This window comes from Leguminivora glycinivorella, chromosome 6, assembly GCF_023078275.1.
Source record: "Leguminivora glycinivorella isolate SPB_JAAS2020 chromosome 6, LegGlyc_1.1, whole genome shotgun sequence".
Classification (NCBI taxonomy): domain Eukaryota; kingdom Metazoa; phylum Arthropoda; class Insecta; order Lepidoptera; family Tortricidae; genus Leguminivora; species Leguminivora glycinivorella.
Window position 1 is genome coordinate 9,516,436 of NC_062976.1, and position 21,366 is coordinate 9,537,801.

The window sequence follows — 21,366 nt, forward strand, 5'->3', positions numbered from 1 at the left end:
AAGCTTTTGCCAAGATTTTTTACATTCGATTCCCATCAGTCAGTGTGATAACTACTTTATGAACATATAAGGCCGCCTATGGAGGACGCTGGCCGGTGGGGATACATTTGTAATGTGAAAGTACATCAATATGAATCTAAATATTCTTTGTCTGGAATGTGACCACTTTTAATTGTGTTTTAGGAAACCCACAAGAAGGTAGAAAACGTAGATTGCACCCACTGGAAGGAGCCCAAGTTGATCGTGAAGATATTGCTACATTACTTCTGCCACCATCCCGACAAGATCAACTTGCTGTTCCAACTACTGAGAGCGTTATGCGACCGCTTTATTCCCGATTTCCAGGTAACATTTTATTCCTCTTTAGATGTTTCTATTTCTAAACTACAAATTTTTCGACCGCATGAGTCATGATAATGTACTTCTAAAATTAACCTTTTCGCTTATACGTAACACATTTTTTTCCTGAAGTGTATACTAGATTCAGCAACTAAACCCATTTCCTTTATCCAGTTCCTCCGCGACTTCCTCGAGAATACCGTCGCTCAAACTACACTGCGGACTGGAAGCGCCTCGCCTTCTTCCACTTCGTCGAACACTTCTCTAGTGACTCCATGTCTCAAGAACTCAAGGCCAAAGTCCTGCAGATGATCCTCATACCGTGCTTTGCAGTCAGCTTCGAGAAGGGACAGAAGATTGTCGGCGGACCGCCGGCGCCTTATCAGGATAACTCGGATAACGTCGTCTCGGTGTTCATTAATAATGTAAGTCTTGATTAATATTGAAACATATAGTCCAAGCCTTCAGCTAGAGGCCCTATATGTCGCTAGAGCTGAAGGTACCATGCATCGCGGTCAGCTTAGGGAAGTTACGTACGGTCATTGGCGGCTCGCCGGCGCCGTATCAAGATAATTCGGACAACGTGGTCTCGGTGCTCATTAATAATGTAAGTCGTGATTTATTTGGCAATTTAGTAGGAAAAGGAAAGTAATGGTAAGATGATTTTATGTATTTTAACAGTTTTAACATGTGAAATTTATTGCTGACAGGTAATAGACCCGGAGAATCCGTTCGCCTGTTCGGACGCAGTTCGCATCTCGCTGCTGCAGTTTGCCTGCCTGCTGCTAGAGCAGGCGTCGGCCCACATCCACGACGCCAACAACAAGAAGCAGGGCAACAAGCTGCGGCGGCTGATGACCTTCGCCTGGCCGTGCCTGCTGGGAAAGAACTACGTGGACCCGGCGACCAGGTCAGTAAACTTTGTAGAAACCCGGCGGTCCGGAACTGAATGCAGATCTGTACCGGACGGAGGTCGTACCGGACTCTTAATCATGAATGGAGGATATAGTAGTGTTGATTTGCCACCAGCGTCATATGTACGCGGGTAAGCTTGTACCGCAGATATCAGCAGCACTATAGTTTTATTTAATGCTCATATTGTCACAATGTATTTTAAATATTTTCGTTATTACAGGTACCATGGGCATCTATTACTGAGCCACATCATTGCCAAATTCGCTATACACAAGCGAATTGTGTTACAAGGTTGGTATAAAGTATTTATATCTTAGCCCGGTTGACACAGAGCGAGGCATACGCGCGTTTTGCTCGACCGAGCAACCTGCCTCAGCCGAAGCACGTCTACATTGGACGTTTGCCGAGTGAGCATATTGCCTAGCGGCGTGCCTCGCTCTGTGTGGACCCGGCTATTGAAAAATGTGATAAAATATTGTAAACATCTCGATTTCTGATTCTTTCTGGGGTTGGTTCTAAATTTGTCACATTATTTCAGTGTTCCATAGTCTTCTGAAAGCCCACGCCGTAGAAGCAAGATCAGTAGTTCGGCAAGCGCTTGAAATATTGACTCCGGCGATGCCACAGCGTATGGAGGACGGCAACACAATGCTCACGCACTGGACGAAGAAGATCATTGTCGAGGACGGCCATTCGGTGCAGCAGCTGTTCCATATACTGCAGCTGGTTGTGAAACATTATAAGGTAATTAAAGTTTCAAGCGTAATTGGCGAGTCCCATAACTTCTAGTGTGATCCTTTAGCCTAGTACTCTGTTTAGAGGTGTAAAAATTAAAATGGCAGGAATATTTTTTTAACCCTCGACGTAAAAACGAAGGGGAGTTATAAGTTTGACGTGTCTGTTTGTCTGTCTATCTGTGTGTGTGTCTGTCTGTTGCATCGTAGCTCCCGAAAGGATGAACCGATTTAGATTTTTTTTTGTCTAAAAGCTGAGTTAGTCGGGAGTGTTCTTAGTCATGTTTCATGAAAATCGATCTACTATGTCGCAGTCGGGGGTTTTTTCAAAATTTTAATTTGGTGGTTATGCTAGTGGGCTAACAAAACATATTCTGGTACCTACAAATGTGTGCTAAATAAAGACTACACTACAAAAGTGGTGAGATGCTCCTACATGATGAACATTTGAAATAATTTCAACACTGATGATCTCTCAATTATGTTTTTTTTTCCTGTATGTAAATTTTTACTTTTTTATCAGGTGTACTACCCCGTCCGTCACGCGCTCGTGGTCCACATGGTGGGCGCCATGCAGCGGCTCGGTCTGTCCGCCAGCGCGTCTCTAGAACACCGTCGGCTGGCCGTAGACCTCGCCGAAGTCGCGCTCAAATGGGAGCTGCAACGCATACGCGACCACACGCACGATGATGTGGTGAGTGACACAGAGGCATAGGTGGTGAAGGCTGCAAAAATACCTATGTGACACCGAAACACTCTTACAACAATAACATACAATCACGCCTGTATCCCATAAAGGGGTAGGCAGAACACATGAAACTACTAAAGCTTCAGTGCAACTCTTGGCAAATAAGGGGTTGAAAGAAAACGAAACTGTGACATTGCAGTGACAGGTTGCCAGCCTCTCGCCTACGCCACAATTTAACCCATATCCCATAGTCGCCTTCTCCGACACCCACGGGAAGAAAGGGGGTGGTGAAATTCTCACACTCTTACTGCTCTACAAATAAGATGGTGTTCGATATTTTACGCTAGTTACCCTTTGGGTTGGAAGTTCAGATGGCAGTCGCTTTCGTAAAACTAGTGCCTATGCCAAATCTTGGAATTAGTTGTCAAAGCTTTGAATGAATGTCGGGATAACGTAAGTAGGATGATGAGATATTTTTCGCCTTTCGAACACAAATTATTCCAGGTGACTGTACGGGTTCAGTATGTCCTTCAAGATTTACTATTATAACTAAAAAAAAAAATTAAACTATTTATTTCTATAAACTATTTCTATGTAACTAGCATATGGCAACTTTTGTCTGACTCTGTACTATTTATAAACAGGTGGCAACATCACCCAGCGGCGCAGTAAAGCGGGGCTCATCAGAAGACATGGCGGGCGAGGCGCGCAAAGCGCTCAATACTGGATGGGCGAGCCCTCAAGCTAGCGCGCGGCCTGAGCCTGACGCAGCGAAGCCGCTGAATCGCCAACATGTCGACGTGGTAGTCAACCTTCTTCTGCGCCTGGCCTGTCAGGTTAGTACCACGAATGACGCAAAGCACGCGTTGGGTTAGGCCAAAAGCCAGCGCGAGCCCAGAACCTAATGCGGCCAACCGCCAACAGGTCGATGTGAATGATGTGATCTTTGTCGTAAAGTTTCTGTGTAGTCGAATTCTGTAACAGTGTATCTGACGTGGTATGACTCTCAGTGCTAATGGGTAAGAGTGTGCAACATTTGTTACAATAAAATTAAATTATTTTTAAAATGTCCTTTTGTACAGGTGAACGAAGGCAGTGTAGCGGCAGGCGCGGCGGGTGGGTCTCCGGGCGAGCAGTTGTCGCGACGCTGCGTACAGTTGCTCAAGGCTGCGCTCAAACCTGACGTGTGGCCACATCACTGCGAGCCTAAACTGGCTTGGCTAGACAAGGTATGTCACGTGTCAGCCTTGATCTTACTAGAGCAGATAATGTAGGTAATGTATATGCAGAAAATTCTGAAACCCTAGGAAAGAAGGCAATCTACTCGTAGTTCAAAAGGCCATCCGTAAGACATTTTGAGAAAGCAAGATTTTGCGAAAGTATCAACCTTTCGCAACTTCGAAAAGTTGCCGGCAAACATCAACTTCGCTCAAGCATCAAGTCGCTAGTGACTATGGAAGCGTAGTCAAACCAACGTACAAAAATTACGAATGTTTTCCTATTCACAGGTGTTCGCGACAGCGGACAGCAACGCAGCGGCCTGTGCCAATGCGTGCACCGCTCTCGAGCTTCTCGCGTTCCTGCTGGGCGTCCTCCGACGGGAGCAGACGTTAGCTGCCCTCAAACCGCTGCAGCGCGGGTTAGCGGCGTGTGTCGCGTCTACTAACGCTAAGATAGTGCGGCTGACGCACAACTTGCTGGCTAAGCTGACTGCTCTGTTCCCGACGGAGCCGACGGGCGCGGCGCAAGCTTCAAAGTGTGAGTTATTTTACCATTAACTAGCTTCATTGGTTGATGGGTACATGAGCTGATCTTCCAGAATCTTCATATCAAGGCAGCACAATAAGTGCGACTTTAATTTTAGAAATTTACTTCTTTTATTTTGAAGAGCCTATTTTATAGTGACACCTCCTTTGATTGTAATACTTTATTTACAGACTTAAGAACATTACTAGTTTAATTATTTATTCCGGTCTCATAATTTAACTTCTCTAGTTTGGGGATGGGGGTACCGACTCAGCTTTAGAGGCCTTACGCTACTCAATAAACGATTAAGATTTCGTTCGTTCCATTTAGCCTACAGTTTTAGTAGTAATTAAAATATAGTCCTAAACATGCTGCAGTTTTGCCATTAAAAAGCCTCTTCTTCCCCAGTATGAGGAGCTGGAAACCCTTTACGCCTGCGTCAGCAAATACGCGTTCGAAGGCCTCGCGACATACGAGAAGTCAGCCGCCGGCGGCGGCGCGGGCGCCCTACTCGGCCCGCTCATGATGTTGAAGGCTTGCTGCGCTTCAAATCCTGCTTATATCGACCGGTTGTTGCTACCGCTTATGAGGGTGTTGCAGCGAATGGCCCGCGACCATGTAGCGCCGAACCCTGACGCCTCCACCTCCGATCTACTGGTGAGTCTAGATTATAATGCTTATTGTTTTTACAGGTTGTCGAGTCCGCTACCTAAACCACATCGTCACTCCATCCATGTGTAGCTAAGGCATCGTGAATAGAAACAGTTGTATTACTCCGACACTGCTCTGCCCGCTCAAGATGTTGAAAAAATTTGTCGTTGTACCCCCAACGTGTGTATAGTCACAGTGAACAATGAATATTGTTTGACACTATGCTTTTCTTTCAGATACTGGCGCTAGATTTACTCAAAGCGCGCGTGTCCGTAATGCCTGGCGATACAAGGAAGACGTTCATTGGAAGCGTGCTTGTGGGACTTATCGAGAAAACTACTGATGCTAAGGTGATTATTTTACATTAAGCTATTTACTTTGTGGGCGGTTGGTTGCCTCGTTTAGAAAGATTTCTAAAGTTAACATGCAATAATTATCTAGAATTATTTAAGTCACTATCAAAATTTAATGGCATTGACAATTGATTGAGAAATGTGGCCTAAAAGAACAGGCGAACAATCATAAGTATTTTTGCCCAAGCTGAAAGAATATTTCATTGGCATATATGATTGATATTGATGACTTGTTGTTTCAGGTGATGAAAGCCATAACCCGCATGGTAGAGGAATGGGTAAAGTGTCGAACCCCAGCGGTGGGCAGTGCAGCCGGCGCCGCGCCGTCCCTGCGCGAGAAGTCGATCCTGCTCGCCAAACTCATGCTTTACGTAGAGAAACGCTTCCCAGAGGACTTGGAACTCAATGCGCATTTCTTGGAGCTAATCAACTATGTCTACAGGTGAGTGGCAGACCAGGGTTTACTTTGATTAGTTCATTGGCGTGGAATAATTAAGCTCATCTTACATCATACAAAACCAATTGGTGGCGAAGGCCACTCAACACTACTGAAACACTAAAAGACCCTGTATGTCCCAATATCATAAATAAACTTGAACTTTTCATACGATTTTATAAGTAGGTCTAGGTACTCATCAGTCGTTAGTTTCTTAACTAGCTAACAATATGCTATTATTGTTTCTACAGAGACGACCAGCTAAAAATGACCGAGCTCTCTATGAAGTTAGAGCCCGCTTTCCTAGCGGGCCTCCGCTGCCCGCAGCCGCACATCCGCGCTAAATTCTTCGAAGTATACGACCAGAGCGTCCGTCGACGCGTCTTTGATCGGCTTCTTTATATCATCTGCTCACAGAATTGGGAGCATATCGGACAGCACTTCTGGATCAAGCAGTGTTTGGAACTGCTCCTTGTCACCTGCGTATCCAGTGAGTCCTTACGTTGTTGTAATATTAAGACCCAGATTTCCATGAAGCCACACATCCTTCTAAGTACTTTGAGGATCAAGGTGTACTATTTAAAAGTTGTCCTTCAATTAGGGTTACAATCCGTCCAGGTTTCCCCGGATTAGTCCTAGTTTAGAGGGCATCCGTGGAGCATCCAGAGGGGGTTCCATTCGTAGTCCAGGTTAAGAAAATCAAAGTCTTTTTATTAAAGATAAATTACGACCTTTTCAACTGTTTTTTACTACACTATGTTTAAAAAAACCTTTTCACATGACTGGGTTTGGGCTCTAAAATCATGGATTTTCACGATATTTGTGCGGGTTACCAAATTTTACAGATGGAAACCCTACCTTCAATAGACTTTGCAAACTTATTAATCGACTATAAAAAAGAATGGGCAATACATAATTTTCTCAATTTCCTGTTTTAGATACCCAAATCCGCCTATCAAATACCAAGTACCTGCTACCAAGCATATCAGCAGTCATCAACTGGGCAGACAGCGAGGAACGCAAGTCGTTCGTGATACTCAGTGCGGTGAAAGAGGAGTCCAGCGATGGTTATGGAGACAGCTCGCTGGATCCTGACAAGGAAGATGTGTTGGACATGGACTTGGACTCTAGTTCTAATCAGAAGGAGGATATCAAGAATGCTCCAAATAGGTACGTTTTAAACAAAGCAGGTGCAATCTAATGTCCTTATTGATCATAGGATTGAATTCATCAAACATCACCAGTTCTGATGAAAGTTGTCGCCTGCTCTGCTCACCTGATACATGTCACTTAGATCCAAAAACTTCTTGCGCACTTATGCGCAATATGAAAGGGTTACCACGCTGATCACAATTTCAGATTCCACGTTTTTTAAGTTCAGGGCTATTTACCACGTTAGTTCTACAAAAATATTGCTTTTTTCTGGCATCACGCTGACCTAGTGGTTAGATTAGATTTCGAGTTGTGCTAGCGTTATTTTTGAATCGAAATAAACTCGTCTTTATTACCGTGCGTTATTATACTTGCCCCTAAAACCCATGTTTGTTTCAGACAACGCTCTCTAAACCAAATAGTCGCCAAGCAGTCCGAGTTCCTGGAACTGGCGCGGCGCGTCCGCACGGAGCAACTTGTAGTAGCGTGCGCGCAACTTTGCCACATGGATGACGCACTGGCGCATCATACGTGGCTACGGCTCTTCCCGTCTCTTTGGAGTGCGCTTGACTCTACACAACTTCCGGTAAGTCTTACAAACTTTCTTACAGATAGTATTAATAAATATTTCTCGTTGAATTAGACAGTGAAATTTTACAACGGAATGAACATTGATTATTGTCGCTAAGTGACCTCTCACTTCCATTTATGGCAACTCCTGATAGCCACTCACTTTTTTTGCTGGATTTGGCGGGTTCTGATTTTATCTCAGCGTTGCATTAGTAGCAAGTTGGGAGTGATTAATTTTATCATTGCCTACATCCCCATTTAGTCTAATATTCATTTGCTGTATTTGTTTTTCAGACAATAATGAATGAGATTGTCCCATTCATAATCTCTGGCATCCACGTGACTCAAAGGGACCAACCACTAAGCGCTCTAAACACGTTCATAGAAGCTCTTGCGAGGTGCAACCCACCCGTCAGTATTAAACCGTAAGTAACTCAATTCCATACAGATGTAGTGAGAAAAGAGTTGCCTTCGTATTGTTACGGAAACGTACGAACGTGTCATGCTATTTCAGTCAGTCTCAGTACAAGATGTACTGAGACTGACTGAACTAGCATGACAAATACGCACTACATCTGTACTCCAATTTGTATCGGTTAAAAGGTCCTGTGCCCGCAATGTTCGCGAACATTTACTGCCAAGATTGGTTTCGTCAGCCACTTGCGAGCACATCAGCGACAGCACCGGAGCTGACAGCGGTCGCCGTGGCCGAATTCGGCCGTGGAGTTATTATTATAAACATCTAAAGGTTTCAAATATTTGAAGATAGATATATTTTCGCCTATATTATTTTTAGAATAGGCAAATAAGTACTCATTGTTTTCAGGCCCATGATGAAGTACCTTGGCAAGACTCATAACTTGTGGCACCGCATGACTCTGAACCTGGAGCAAATGGCGATCGACCAAGCTGCCGGTCGCGTGCCCAAGGAACAGTTGGAAATCTACGACTACGAGATTGAAACTACTACTCCCACCGTGAGTATTTCCATTGCAGTATTACAAGCTCATTACAACACTAAAAATTAATGTACATGTATCAAGGCGTTCCTTCATACGACCAGTTCACTGTGTTCTCATTTGACATGGGTATTTTTACCTTTCATTGAGTTCTTATTTTTACCTTTCACGCTCAACCGATATAAAGTTGTGTTGCTGCCGGTGAATAAGACCTTATTTCGGCACCCAAAGAGGTCACTTCTGTCCCGATTAAATTTACTATTTTTTATATCATTATTTCTTCTTGTTTTACAGGAAATATTGGATTCCCTGAGCGATATGTACGAACTCTTACAAGAAGAAGACATGTGGTCCGGTCTGTGGCAGAAGCACGCTCGGTACCGCGAGACCAACCTTGCGATTGCCTACGAGCAGCAAGGATTTTACGAACTGGCGCAGGTATGCATTGCATTCATAAAAATCATCTCGTCTTTTTTTACAAGTTAACCGTCTAGTGCCATCAATTGTGTCTTTGTTTTACTAATCCTACCGTCTAGTTGAGAATGAAAATCTAAAAATATCTATGCTTAGAAAACTTGTATGTATTTTTGCGTTAAATTACAATATCTGCAATTCACAGGGCGCCTACGACACCGCAATGAGCAAACTCAAACAAGAGTACGCAGCCAATCCATCCTCATACAACATGCACAAGGAGTGCACACTCTGGACGCAGCACTGGATCAAATGTGCCAAAGAGTTGAACCAATGGGACTCTCTGCTTGAACTAGGGTTGACTCGCAGCGTTCGCGATCCGTTCCTTATATTGGAGAGCGCGTGGAGGAACCCTAATTGGACGACTATGAAGGATGCACTTGCTGAAGTGGAGTACAACTGTCCTAAAGAATTGGGTAAGTAACTACTGCTGCTTATATGAGATTCCTTCCTCCAGCTGATCCTATTTGTAAAGTTTAAATCCCATTTATAAATAAGGTGGTAAACCTAACTCATGCTGAAACTCTAGGGTTTTATTTCGAAAAAGATACCTAAACACTTGTTGATTTGGTTAGGAGTGTGCTTTTGTAACGGTGCATCGAGTTAACGATATGTCTTTGAAGAAATATAAGCTGTCATTTCAAAGGTAAGCCGGTAGTGCTTTTAGCAGTGACAAACTGTTGCAAACTGACTGCAAACCCAATGATGCAGGTTACACTCCTAACGGTGAGGTTATTGATATTAAATCGCAAGTTCGTCCGGATTTGTTAGTAGATTCTGCTAACTTTAAAGTTGCAAATTGACCCTTATATACATAAAAAGCGCTGGTGGCCTAGTGGTAAGAGTGTGTGACTTTCGATCCGGAGGTGGAGGGTTCGAAGTTCGAACCCGGCTCGTACCAATGAGTTTTTCTGAACTTATGTGCGAAATGTCATTTGATATTTGCCAGTCGCTTTTCGGAAAAGGAAAACATCGCGAGGAAACCGGACTAATTCCAATAAGGCCTAGTTACCCTTCGGGTTGGAAGGTCAGATGGCAGTCTCTTTCGTAAAAACTAGTGCCTACGCCAAATCTTGGGATTAGTTGTCAAAGAGGACCCCTGGCTCCCATGAGCCGTGGCAAATGCCGGGATAACGCAAGGAGGATGATGATGATACATAATTATATGAAGTTAAGACTTTCCGTTTGCCCGATCTAAATGAACCTTCACGGCAACCGCAACATAAACTTGAAATGTGCACCATTAACTTTCTTGTACAAATAGCAGAATAAGCAACCAAATGTCACCTACCACCGAAGACACTAATGTACTCGTATGTACCTACTTATTCTTTGCAAATAAACTTACTTACTTTGTATTCTTGCAGCGTGGCTGGTGAATCTGTACCGCGGCTACCTCTGCATCTGCGCGGGCGTGGAGCAGCAGCTGAGCGGCGTGGAGCGCCACGCGGAGGCCGCGGCGGCGCAGTGCCTGCGCGAGTGGCGCCGCCTGCCGCGCGTCGTGTCGCACGCGCACCTGCCGCTACTGCGGGCCGCGCAACAACTCATGGAGCTTAGCGAAGCGGCGCAGATACACACCGTGAGTAGTTGTTGATCAGTTCATTTGGGTCGTATGTTATGTACGCGGTGGCTAGAGGGTGGAACACGTTTGAGTGAAAACTTGTGCCCTGTGCAGAGATTACTTGGAGCAGACATTTAAACCGTGCGTGCTTGATGTCGTTGTCTTATGCCTCTTCTTTAAAAAAAAAACTGTTACAACGTGTCTGTGTTAAAAACGATGTACACAATTTTTTATATTCAAAAATCACTGAAATAATGCTTGTTCACAGGGTCTTGTCCACAGCCGACCTACGTCACTCCATGACATGAAAGCCATCGTGAAGACGTGGCGCAACCGTCTCCCTGTTGTCGCGGACCCGCTGTCTCACTGGGGCGCCATATTCACGTGGCGACAACACCACTATCAGTTCATAGCTTCACACTACGACTCGCAGACAGACCACGCGAGCAACCATAGCATGCTGGGTGTCCATGCAAGTGCCCAGGTCAGTATCTTTAATTTGACTATCTAATATTCTTGAATAAGTTCAAATTTTGATCGATCTCTTTGTCTAAATTGCTCTTTTATTTTTTAGGCAATAATCCACTTCGCAAAAATAGCAAGAAAACACAGTCTCTCCGGCGTGTGCCTAGATTCGCTCCACCGCATCTACACAATCCCAAGCGTCCCGATAGTCGATTGCTTCCAGAAAATCAGACAGCAAGTCAAGTGCCATATACAAATGTCTTGGACCGAGGGCAAGGACGAACTACAAGAAGGCCTTGACATGATCGAATCAACCAACTTCAAATATTTCACAAAAGAAATGACTGCCGAGTTCTACGCCTTCAAAGGACTGCTATTAGCTCAGTTGGGGCGTTCGGAAGATGCTAACAAAGCATTCGCGGCCGCAGTACAACTACACGACACGTTGGTGAAAGCTTGGGCACTGTGGGGAGATTACTTGGAGCAGATATTCATCAGGGACCCGCGACAGATCCAAGTGGGAGTGTCGGCTATGACGTGCTTCCTGCACGCTTGCCGGCATCAGAATGAATCTAAGTCGAGGAAATACTGCGCTAAGGTATTTTTGATCATTCGATTGCTTTCTTTCAGGTCTAGATTAGCGTCAATCTAACGTTCAGTAAAATTTATAGTTTATAATTGTCTAGTTATAAATAGTCAAAAATTTATTTTGCTGTAATATGCAATGCCACAGTTTCGTTTTCTTTTAACCCCTTATTTGCCAAGAGTGGCCCTGAAACTTTAGTAGTTTTATGTGCTCTGCCTACCCCTTTATGGGATACAGGCGTGATTGTATGTATGTATGTATGTATGTATGTATTCAAAAATCAAAATACAAAGAGGATTGTTCTCTAGTTAGGAAGACTTATTGTGTCGTTGGTAACATAACCTCTATAATTTCAGGTCCTTTGGATGCTAAGTTACGATGACGAGAAGAACAGTCTAGCGGAGGCATTGGACAAATACTCAGTAGGGGTTCCGCCGGTTCAGTGGCTTCCTTGGATCCCGCAGCTGCTCGCCTGCCTCGTGCAGTACGACGGCAACGTCATCCTTAACTTGCTGAGTCACGTAAGTATTTAGTATAAGGCACTGGTCCCACCGCGAGCTAGTAAGCTATCGGCTATAAAAACGAACAAAAGATAAGCACTCCCGTGCAAATAAAAGAGACACGGCGATATTGATAGCTCACCGCTGGGCGAGTAACTATAAACATCGCCGTGTTACACGGGAGTGATTATCTTTTTTTCGTTTTTATAGCCGATAGCTCATAGTTTACTAGCTCGCGATAGGACCAGTGCCTAACTCCGTTACTGCAATACTTAGGACACACCTCGAATAATGGCGATCAAATATATGAAAGAGGCGCGTTCCTGCGCCCACAGTCTAAGCTCGTGTAGGTGAACGGTGATATAAGACGAGTCGACTAGTCATAGTTCTCTTTATTATACTGTTAGGAAATCTGCATCACTGGACAAGTACTCACGTGGCGTGCTGTTCGTACAGTGGCTCCTTTGCAACTGCTTACCAGCCTGGCTTTGGATCGTAAACGTTGGTTAGGCACCCCGATCTTATGATTGTCATTAGAATTGGTTCTAAATCTTACCGCTATCAAATAAATTACCTCCAGAATATAACTATGTATGTTCTAAACTCAATAACTCAATAGTTCATAATTTATTTTTTGTGCAGGTTGGACGATTGTACCCGCAGGCGGTGTATTTCCCTATTCGGACCCTGTACTTGACATTGAAGATAGAACAACGCGAGAGGCACAAAACCGCGGAAAATTTGGCCTCGAATCTACCACACCAGTCTGCCGCTGTAAGTACCTATCAAGTATAATACGCGTTCATTGAATATTTTGCGTTTTTAGTTGTGCTTTTTGTAACTAGATTCCTGTTCAATTTAGTTAAATAGCCAGTATTAAGCCTATTTAGTATCCTATCTGAAGTTTAGAGGCTAGCTTCGGTTCGGTTCGAGGCTAGCCTCGAAACTTCAGATACATGCTGATTTAACAAGTAACTAGTTACTTGTTAAATCAGCAGAAAAGTAAGTCGCGATTTTGAAATGGATGTCGGGCGAGAAACTGATTCGAAATGACATGATACGCCTGCTAATCACACGATGTACCGACAATTCCTAAATTAAAATGACATTGTTTCAGCCGGGAAGGACGGCAGAGCAAGGCGCATCGTCTTCCAGCGGCGGTCCCACGGGCGAGACCGGCCCCATCAAGGCCACGCTGCCCATGTGGCGCTGCTCGAAGATCATGCAGCTGCAACGAGAGATACATCCCACCGTGCTCTCCTCGCTAGAGGGCATCGTTGATCAGGTGACATATCAAAATGGTGTTACTTTTTCTAGAATGAGCTGTTTTATTCTTTATTACCTATGGGATAAACACTTTCATATCAGAAAAATCTGTTGGTATCTTCGGCGACTGTAATTTAAGTTAGGACATAACATGTACCTATGTACGATTGACATGCGGCGACCGGATCGAATTAGGATGCAAAAATGTAGTTGAGTATCGAGTTCAATTTATTTTAGTGCGTCTGTTTATTGATTACCAGCGAACAAATGACTAAGACTATGAGTTAAATGGCAATGGCAACTAGCAGCGTTGAGAAGCACGTCTACGTTTGACATTATCCGGGCGAGGTAATTGCTTCTATAAGTTTAATTGACTATATGAGAGTTTGATGCTAACACTCTTTCCTGCCATTCCCAGATGGTGTGGTTCCGCGAGAACTGGTACGAAGAGGTGCTGCGGCAGCTGCGCGCGGGGCTGGCCAAGTGCCACGTGGTCGCCTTCCACCACCGCGCCGCCGTCGCCGACGCCACCGTCACCCCCCACACGCTCAACTTCATCAAGAAGGTCGTCTCCACCTTCGGCATCTGCATTGGAATCGGGATAAGTCAGTATACAGATTAATTTACCTCTAGACGACGCGGTGAAGTTCGGTTCATCTGGGCTGACCAAGTGCCACGTGATGTCGACACAACCGTCAGCCAACGCGCTCAACTTCATCATTCAGGAATGATGACCCAGCGAACTTCGGTTCCCCTAAATCTATCGTACCCTTCTCGTTACAATAACAAACCCCTAAAACAAATCGACCCAGCTGTAATACCATGGACGACTGACCAAGGAAAATAGGGATTCATTTTTATTTAGATTGACTTCAAAATAAATGAATGAACGGTGGGTAATAATTTTCCTGAAAGGTTCGAATCTTGAACTCGCAAATTATATTATTGTTATTTAGCTAGCTGACGTCTTTCATTGGCATGACTAATAAAGCGATTTATAAGCGTTTACAATAAATACAAACTAATTTAAAATACACACACACACACATTAATTAGTAATACAAAGCTATATTTATTGTAGAAGAAATATGATGAAGTAAATTTATAGTTTCTAAAGCCACCTAATTTAAAGAGTCGTCATTGTCGAAATTTTAATATACATAACTTACTCGACCTGGCAGGCAAGTATGGTCGCGCGATAAATGATAAAACATCAGGCCGACCCTATCGCACTATTCGTAAGTTCGATAGGGAGGGCCTGATGTTTTATCATTTATCGCTCGTCCATGCTCGTCTGCCTGCAAAGCGATGGCCATTTAGATGAAAATAATTACATTTCCTTTCAGAAGGACCCTGTCCCGTATGCATATTTAATTAAATCCCTCGCTTCAGCGAATGCATATATTATACAAGTAGTATATTTTGTATGTCGACAGAAAATGTTTCAAGTGGTGTATTCTCTTCAGCCGCCTCCGAGAGCCTGGCGCGGCGCGCGCAGGCCACCGTGCAGGACCCGGTGTTCCAGAAGATGAAGACGCAGTTCACCAGCGACTTCGACTTCACACAGCCCAATGCGATGAAGCTGCAGAATCTCATACAGAAGCTGAGGAAGTGGGTCAAGATTTTGGAGGCGAAGACTAAGGTTTTGCCCAAGTAAGTATCATATACTCTATTATATGTGACGTTATCTGGGTAAAGGGACCTTATTTGTCGATGGCGCTTACGGCGTTATGAACGATGTTCGTATACAAATACGACGCCGCGTATCCAAATACCGACAATAAGGCCCCTAAACTCAGATAACGGCACACATAAATACCTTAATAGCAGATAGCTATGCGCGAAGTTCGTGGTTGGAAAAATAAAAGCGGTAAAAATAAGAGCTTTCGTGGGACGACAATTTCATCCTATTTGGTTGCTCAGCAATTGCCAACTTTTGAATAAGCAATATCTCCTACACCCATTACGACGGCGATACAATTCAGACCAATTAAGGTTAGCACAAAAATGATATAAAAGGAAAATTGTGTTGAAAATTCCAATTTATCATGAAAAAACCGGCCAAGAGCGTGTCGGGCCACGCTCAGTGTAGGGTTCCGTAGTTTTCCGTATTTTTCTCAAAAACTACTGAACCTATCAAGTTCAAAACAATTTTCCTAGAAAGTCTTTATAAAGTTCTACTTTTGTGATTTTTTTCATATTTTTTAAACATATGGTTCAAAAGTTAGAGGGGGGACGCACTTTTTTTCCTTTAGGAGCGATTATTTCCGAAAATATTAATATTATCAAAAAACGATCTTAGTAAACCCTTATTCATTTTTAAATACCTATCCAACAATATATCACGCGTTGGGGTTGGAATGAAAAAAAATATCAACCCCCACTTTACATGTAGGGGGGGTACCCTAATAAAACATTTTTTTCCATTTTTTATTTTTGCACTTTGTTGGCGTGATTGATATACATATTGGTACCAAATTTCAGCTTTCTAGTGCTTACGGTTACTGAGATTATCCGCGGACGGACGGACGGACGGACGGACGGACGGACGGACGGACGGACAGACAGACATGGCGAAACTATAAGGGTTCCTAGTTGACTACGGAACCCTTATTACAGGAAGAAATTTTAGCATTTAATCGTTCTTAGAAAACGTTAACGACTTATTTATCACACATTTTGTGTAGCCGTGCAATGCTGTTATTATGTCCGATAACACCGGTGTAATTAGCGATACAATTTCTTGGAAAAAATAATGAGGATTATTATCTTCACTTCGGTAATGCACAAACAAAAATAAACGTTTTTTTTTTCAGGTCATTCCTGATAGAAGAGAAATGCCGATTCCTATCCAACTTCAGCCTAAAGACGGCCGAGGTCGAGCTACCCGGCGAGTTCCTGCTCCCCAAGCATTCTCATTACCACGTCCGCATAGCGCGCTTCATGCCGCGCGTCGAGATCGTGCAGAAACACAACACGTCCGCGCGCAGACTGTACATCCGCGGACACAACGGGAAGATATACCCGTACCTGGTCGTGAACGACTCGGGCCTAGGGGACGCCCGGCGCGAGGAGCGCGTGCTGCAGCTGCTCCGCATGCTCAACCACTACCTGGGCAAGCAGAAGGAAACATCCAGAAGATTCCTGCATTTCACAGTACCGCGCGTCGTTTCGGTGTCACCGCAGATGCGTCTCGTAGAAGACAATCCCAGCTCGATATCGCTGTTGGATATTTACCGCACCGAGTGCGCCAACAGGTATTTCATGTCTTTTTTTTCATGTTACTTTACTCATAGCCCTAATTCTTGAAGACATCAAATTGTGGTAAATTGTGGATAAGTATAGGGGCCATTTTTTTCAAAGTTGTCCACCCCACTTTTTTTTGTAACACGGGTATTTTTTACGCGATTCGTACTCAGAATCGCGAGGTCTTTCGATTCTGATACGAGAAAAAAATGTCCCAAGATATCTATACATTATTCAAACCTTCCATTTCGTTACCACCATACAAAATGTATGAAAAAGTGGTAACGGAATGGGGAAAAAATCTGGAGACACTTTTTTTCTCCTATTAGGATTGAAAGAGCTCGCGATTCTGAGTGAAAACCACATAAAAATTCCAAATCCAGTCTATAGACTGTATAGTTCTACTTGTAAAGAGATAGTTTCCACAACCTTTGATGTTCTATACAACTGTAATTGTATGTTATAGGGGCGTGGAGTACGACGCGCCAGTGGCGCGCTACTACGAGCGGCTGGCCGCCGTGCAGGCGCGCGGCTCGCAGGCCTCGCACCAGGTGTTAAGGGACATTCTACGGGAGGTACGTATACACTGTATGATAGATAGACCACACACCATCTCTCTCGTTATACCGTAATCAAGTAACATGTTCGTTTAGGAGGTGCAAGGTCACATTGCTCGCCTTTAGAGTTGGTCAACGGCATCTAGATTTCAAAGATAGACAGCAGAAAAAGGACTTCAGCCGCTAACGCTGCTGTGCGTGAGCAGGAGACCCGGGTTCGTTTTTTGAATGGGGTGCCGAAAAACTTGGGTTTATACTTTATAATGACGGCAACTGTCGCGCGCGGCTATAGCCATATAGCCAAATATCAATCATTGTATGCCGACAAAGTTCCAGTCGATCTGCTTGGCGTTTTATTAAAATGTTAAGTCTTATTCACATTGATACCGGTTCTCGATTATTTCTTGCGTATTTTTTTAAAGTCGGATAAGTGTTGGCTGGATTCAGATTATGTTGTTCAGATAAGTTGTTGGAAAATTGTTAAATCAGAATTATTTAATTTAAAAAGTATGTAAATATCGCTCGCAGACGTTTCTACGTGATAAAATACAAATTTAGTATAGGTTAGCACATTGTTACTGGCGAATTCTCAATGTAAATTGAGACTCCAGTGCCTGTTAAGATGTATTCTTACCGGTAGATGTTGCTATACGCCACCTCAAGGCGTTTAAGAATTGAGGGAACGCGTGGATATTCGCACACATCCAGCAGGCCTCCGTAGCGCGGTTGGGAGCGCGATAGCTCCGGCAAAGCAGGAGGTCACAGGTTCGAGTCCTGCCGGAGGTGTTAATTTTTCCTTTAATTTAAAAAGTATGTAATATCGCTCGCAGACGTTTCTACATGATAAAAAAACAAATTGTTAAATAATTTGAATCGTTGACCAGGTGCAATCTACGATGGTGCCAAAAGGCATGCTCCGCGAGTGGGCGGCGGCGACGTTCGCCGCGCCCACCGACTACTGGACGTTCAGGAAGATGCTCACTCTTCAGCTCTCGCTGGCCGGCTTCGCCGAGTACGTGCTCCACCTCACGCGCCTCAACCCCGACATGATGTACGTGCACCAGGACTCGGGGCTGCTCAACGTGTCCTACTTCAAGTTCGACGTCGACGACACCACAGGTAAGAGCTAACATTGGGTTGAGCCATGCTCATAGCGGCTATATCACCGAACACAAACACGGCACCCCCAGCCACAGATTAATAAGTTAGTAATGTAACAGATCCTTCACTTGCCCGCAAAACGACAAATACCTACGCTTTATTTCACCAATACTAGTTACTACGTATAACTCAGAAGGATAGTAGGTACGTGCCACGCGACTACACAGGCGGGCGCGTGGCGCACTCGGCCACTTGTTAATTCGAATGAACAGTTAGCGTGTAGGTACTTGACGCGTGACCACGAGCGAGTGACATCTGCCACAGCCCTGGATAATGTGCCTGTTTGTCGATCTTCCCTTTGATTTGTACAAAATCGACAATGATGCCGATCATTGGCAAAACCAAACAGAACGGGCAAAACGCCTCTCCACAACTTCGTGTTTGTTTGTGTTCGCTGTTAGTCAAGTTTGTGGATGTACTATTACGTTAGATTTGGGTACGGATCCGTACTTCGTGCATATCAACACTTACATACTGAACCGTTGTAACGATCCGGATCAGTGTAAAAATGTAGTACATATTGTAATACATACTTTCATAATATATGTTGTCCTTTTCTTGCAATCTTGCGCTTGGCGACTTTATCTTTACTTGTGATTTGTGGTATTATGCATGAGTGTTTAAGTTTGTAATGGGTTCAATGTTGAAAACTAATATGCAATTGTGTTTTATTTTTTCTTTTTCTATGGATTGTATTTCACCTGTTAAATTTTTATTTGCTTCACCCATATTTCTTGCAGAAAGAGTTAGGTGCAATACGGTTTATGAAAGTTTGAACAAATGGAATACATGCTTGTCTAACATTAATAAACTAATAATAACTAAAAGAGTTTAAATATATACCTCACACTCATTGGCGTTAAATTTTAGATTGTAACAGGTAGGTGCTATATGTTTCGTGTTTACTATTTGCGTATTAAAAACATAGTACAAGTGAATGGATGTTTAATCCATTCATCCATTATGAAATTTGACTAATTAATTCACATTTTACTATAATACCGCTTAATAAACAATATTGCATGCGTTTCAATTTCACACGTCATTTTAAGTACCCTTTTTCACACTGGCTTGTAAATGGTGTTATATCACGCACGCAAACTGGACTGCATGGGCTTATTTCACGTTTTGGTTCGTATGTTTTTTTTTCTGAAGGCTTTCATAAACTCATTGATAACATGTTTACTGTACTCTAGCACTACTTTTCGCTCTAATTAAGTGCCACTCTACTAGTCTCTCGAGCTTCGGCATTCTGCCAGTTCTTGGCGCAACTGCTCAGCGACATTATTTTCTATAGCGTTGACTAGACGCCAACGCTCAAAAGACTGAGTGTGGGATGGCCCTAACAAATGTTGCATGTAGTTGGCTTGGTTTGCTTCACCCGCTTCTTCATCCTAAAACGATTCATGTATTCTTTAAAGATATAATAAACGTAGAGTCGTAGATCTAAACAGTAGATTGTTGTGCAGGCGAACTAGACGGGAACCGTCCGGTGCCGTTCCGGCTGACGCCCAACATCTCGGAGCTCCTCACCACCATCGGCATCACGGGGCCCCTCACCGCCTCCGCCATCTCCGTCGCGCGGTGCCTCGTCACGCCTAACTTCAAGGTAATGATAATCCACTTGTTATTTCTATTAGCTTACTGCTGCTTTACATTTTAGAAGTCAGTCAATGTCTTTGATTGAATTTGCAATAGCTTAGGCTCTTAGTACCTACATACCGTCAAAATGCTAAGTATCGTCTTCTTAGCTTAAAATAATTACGCTATGTATTCGTAGGTACGTCACTTTTTGGAATGCCCCTTTAATTTTCGCTGTTGTAGCTAATTTGTAATATTTGTTTTCAGAGAGTGGTCTAATCCAATGATTATTTTCAGATACAATCGATCCTCCGCACGATCCTGCGAGACGAGATGGTAACCGGCTACAGGAAGCGCCTGGAAGACAAGTCCGGCCTCGCCGCCGCCGCCGGCACCTCCGCGGAGAACAAACCCATGGAAATGGACAACGAGACCATCATCAACATGGTCACCAAGGCCGTGACGGCCATCACCGGCCGGCTCACCTTCTTGGCCCAGTTCGATGGCCCCGACAGCAAGGTGGCTACTCTAGTCACCGCCGCCGCCAGCCACGACAACCTCTGCCGCATGGACCCGGCCTGGCATCCGTGGCTGTAAACAAACATTATTGGTCCTTCGAGCCGGATTGCGTAAAATTAATTGGTTATGCACAATCTTGTTATTTTATTTCTGATATATAAACTTGTGATAACGTAATTTGGTCCTTCGAGCCGAATGAATCCCGTAGATTGAATACAATCAGTTGATTTTACACTTTCATTATGTTTCAGTTTATTGTAAAAAGTACAATTTATTAGGTTATAAAAATAATTGTGTTTAAGATTTTTGCTATCTTTACTCAATATACTAACGTTTCAAAGAACCCTTGTACGTGTTCGCGTACCTATTGTTTATTGTCATAACGTTTATACAAGTATAAAAGGGTTTTTAGTTTATGTGTCGAACTGAAGTCTTTTTGGATTAGTTTCCTTTATTATTTTAAGGGTCTCATATAGAAGTAAGAAATACCAACGAATTAGAACTCATAAACAGACTATTCTGACTAATTCATAGGGTAATACCCCGTATTCATACCGCATATGACAAATACCTGACGAGAAATTTCTCTTGCATTCAAGAGCAATAAAAATTAAAAATAATGTGTAGTTTTATTTTCTACTCTTTTTCCACACACATTCCATTTCAATTTATGATAAGATACGATTAATCAGCATCAAAAACGAGTTTAATTAAAACCGGATCCGCATGACTGGAGCTGCAAAGTTTATCATAAGTTATGTTTGCGTTATAGCAGCCATGTTGAGAATATGAAGGTCTCGTAAAATGAAAAATTTACATTTTCAGTCACCGCTTTTTGTCCTAAATGTAGTATTAAAGCGATATCAACAAAATTACTTAACGTTTGGAACGGCATAGGGACGTTGTA

General features: G+C 43.5%; 1 protein-coding gene across 1 annotated transcript in view; it reads left to right on the plus strand.

Moving 5' to 3' along the window:
• The window catches only part of LOC125226848 (transcription-associated protein 1-like), a 38,808-nt gene extending 17,756 nt beyond the window's left edge, over positions 1-21,052 (plus strand). The window contains 33 exon segments of the mRNA XM_048130980.1: positions 184-345; positions 514-547; positions 550-764; positions 1,050-1,249; positions 1,475-1,545; positions 1,793-1,998; positions 2,512-2,682; positions 3,321-3,512; positions 3,759-3,905; positions 4,185-4,434; positions 4,832-5,079; positions 5,310-5,423; positions 5,669-5,868; positions 6,114-6,352; positions 6,801-7,032; positions 7,414-7,600; positions 7,879-8,009; positions 8,411-8,561; positions 8,838-8,981; positions 9,163-9,433; positions 10,385-10,596; positions 10,847-11,062; positions 11,153-11,641; positions 11,986-12,150; positions 12,772-12,903; positions 13,247-13,414; positions 13,814-14,000; positions 14,832-15,048; positions 16,212-16,652; positions 17,108-17,216; positions 18,083-18,317; positions 19,829-19,968; positions 20,238-21,052. Coding sequence (XP_047986937.1) covers positions 184-345; positions 514-547; positions 550-764; positions 1,050-1,249; positions 1,475-1,545; positions 1,793-1,998; positions 2,512-2,682; positions 3,321-3,512; positions 3,759-3,905; positions 4,185-4,434; positions 4,832-5,079; positions 5,310-5,423; positions 5,669-5,868; positions 6,114-6,352; positions 6,801-7,032; positions 7,414-7,600; positions 7,879-8,009; positions 8,411-8,561; positions 8,838-8,981; positions 9,163-9,433; positions 10,385-10,596; positions 10,847-11,062; positions 11,153-11,641; positions 11,986-12,150; positions 12,772-12,903; positions 13,247-13,414; positions 13,814-14,000; positions 14,832-15,048; positions 16,212-16,652; positions 17,108-17,216; positions 18,083-18,317; positions 19,829-19,968; positions 20,238-20,537 — 6,576 coding nt within the window. The 3' untranslated portion in view covers positions 20,538-21,052.
• The last annotated feature ends 314 nt before the right edge of the window (positions 21,053-21,366 follow it).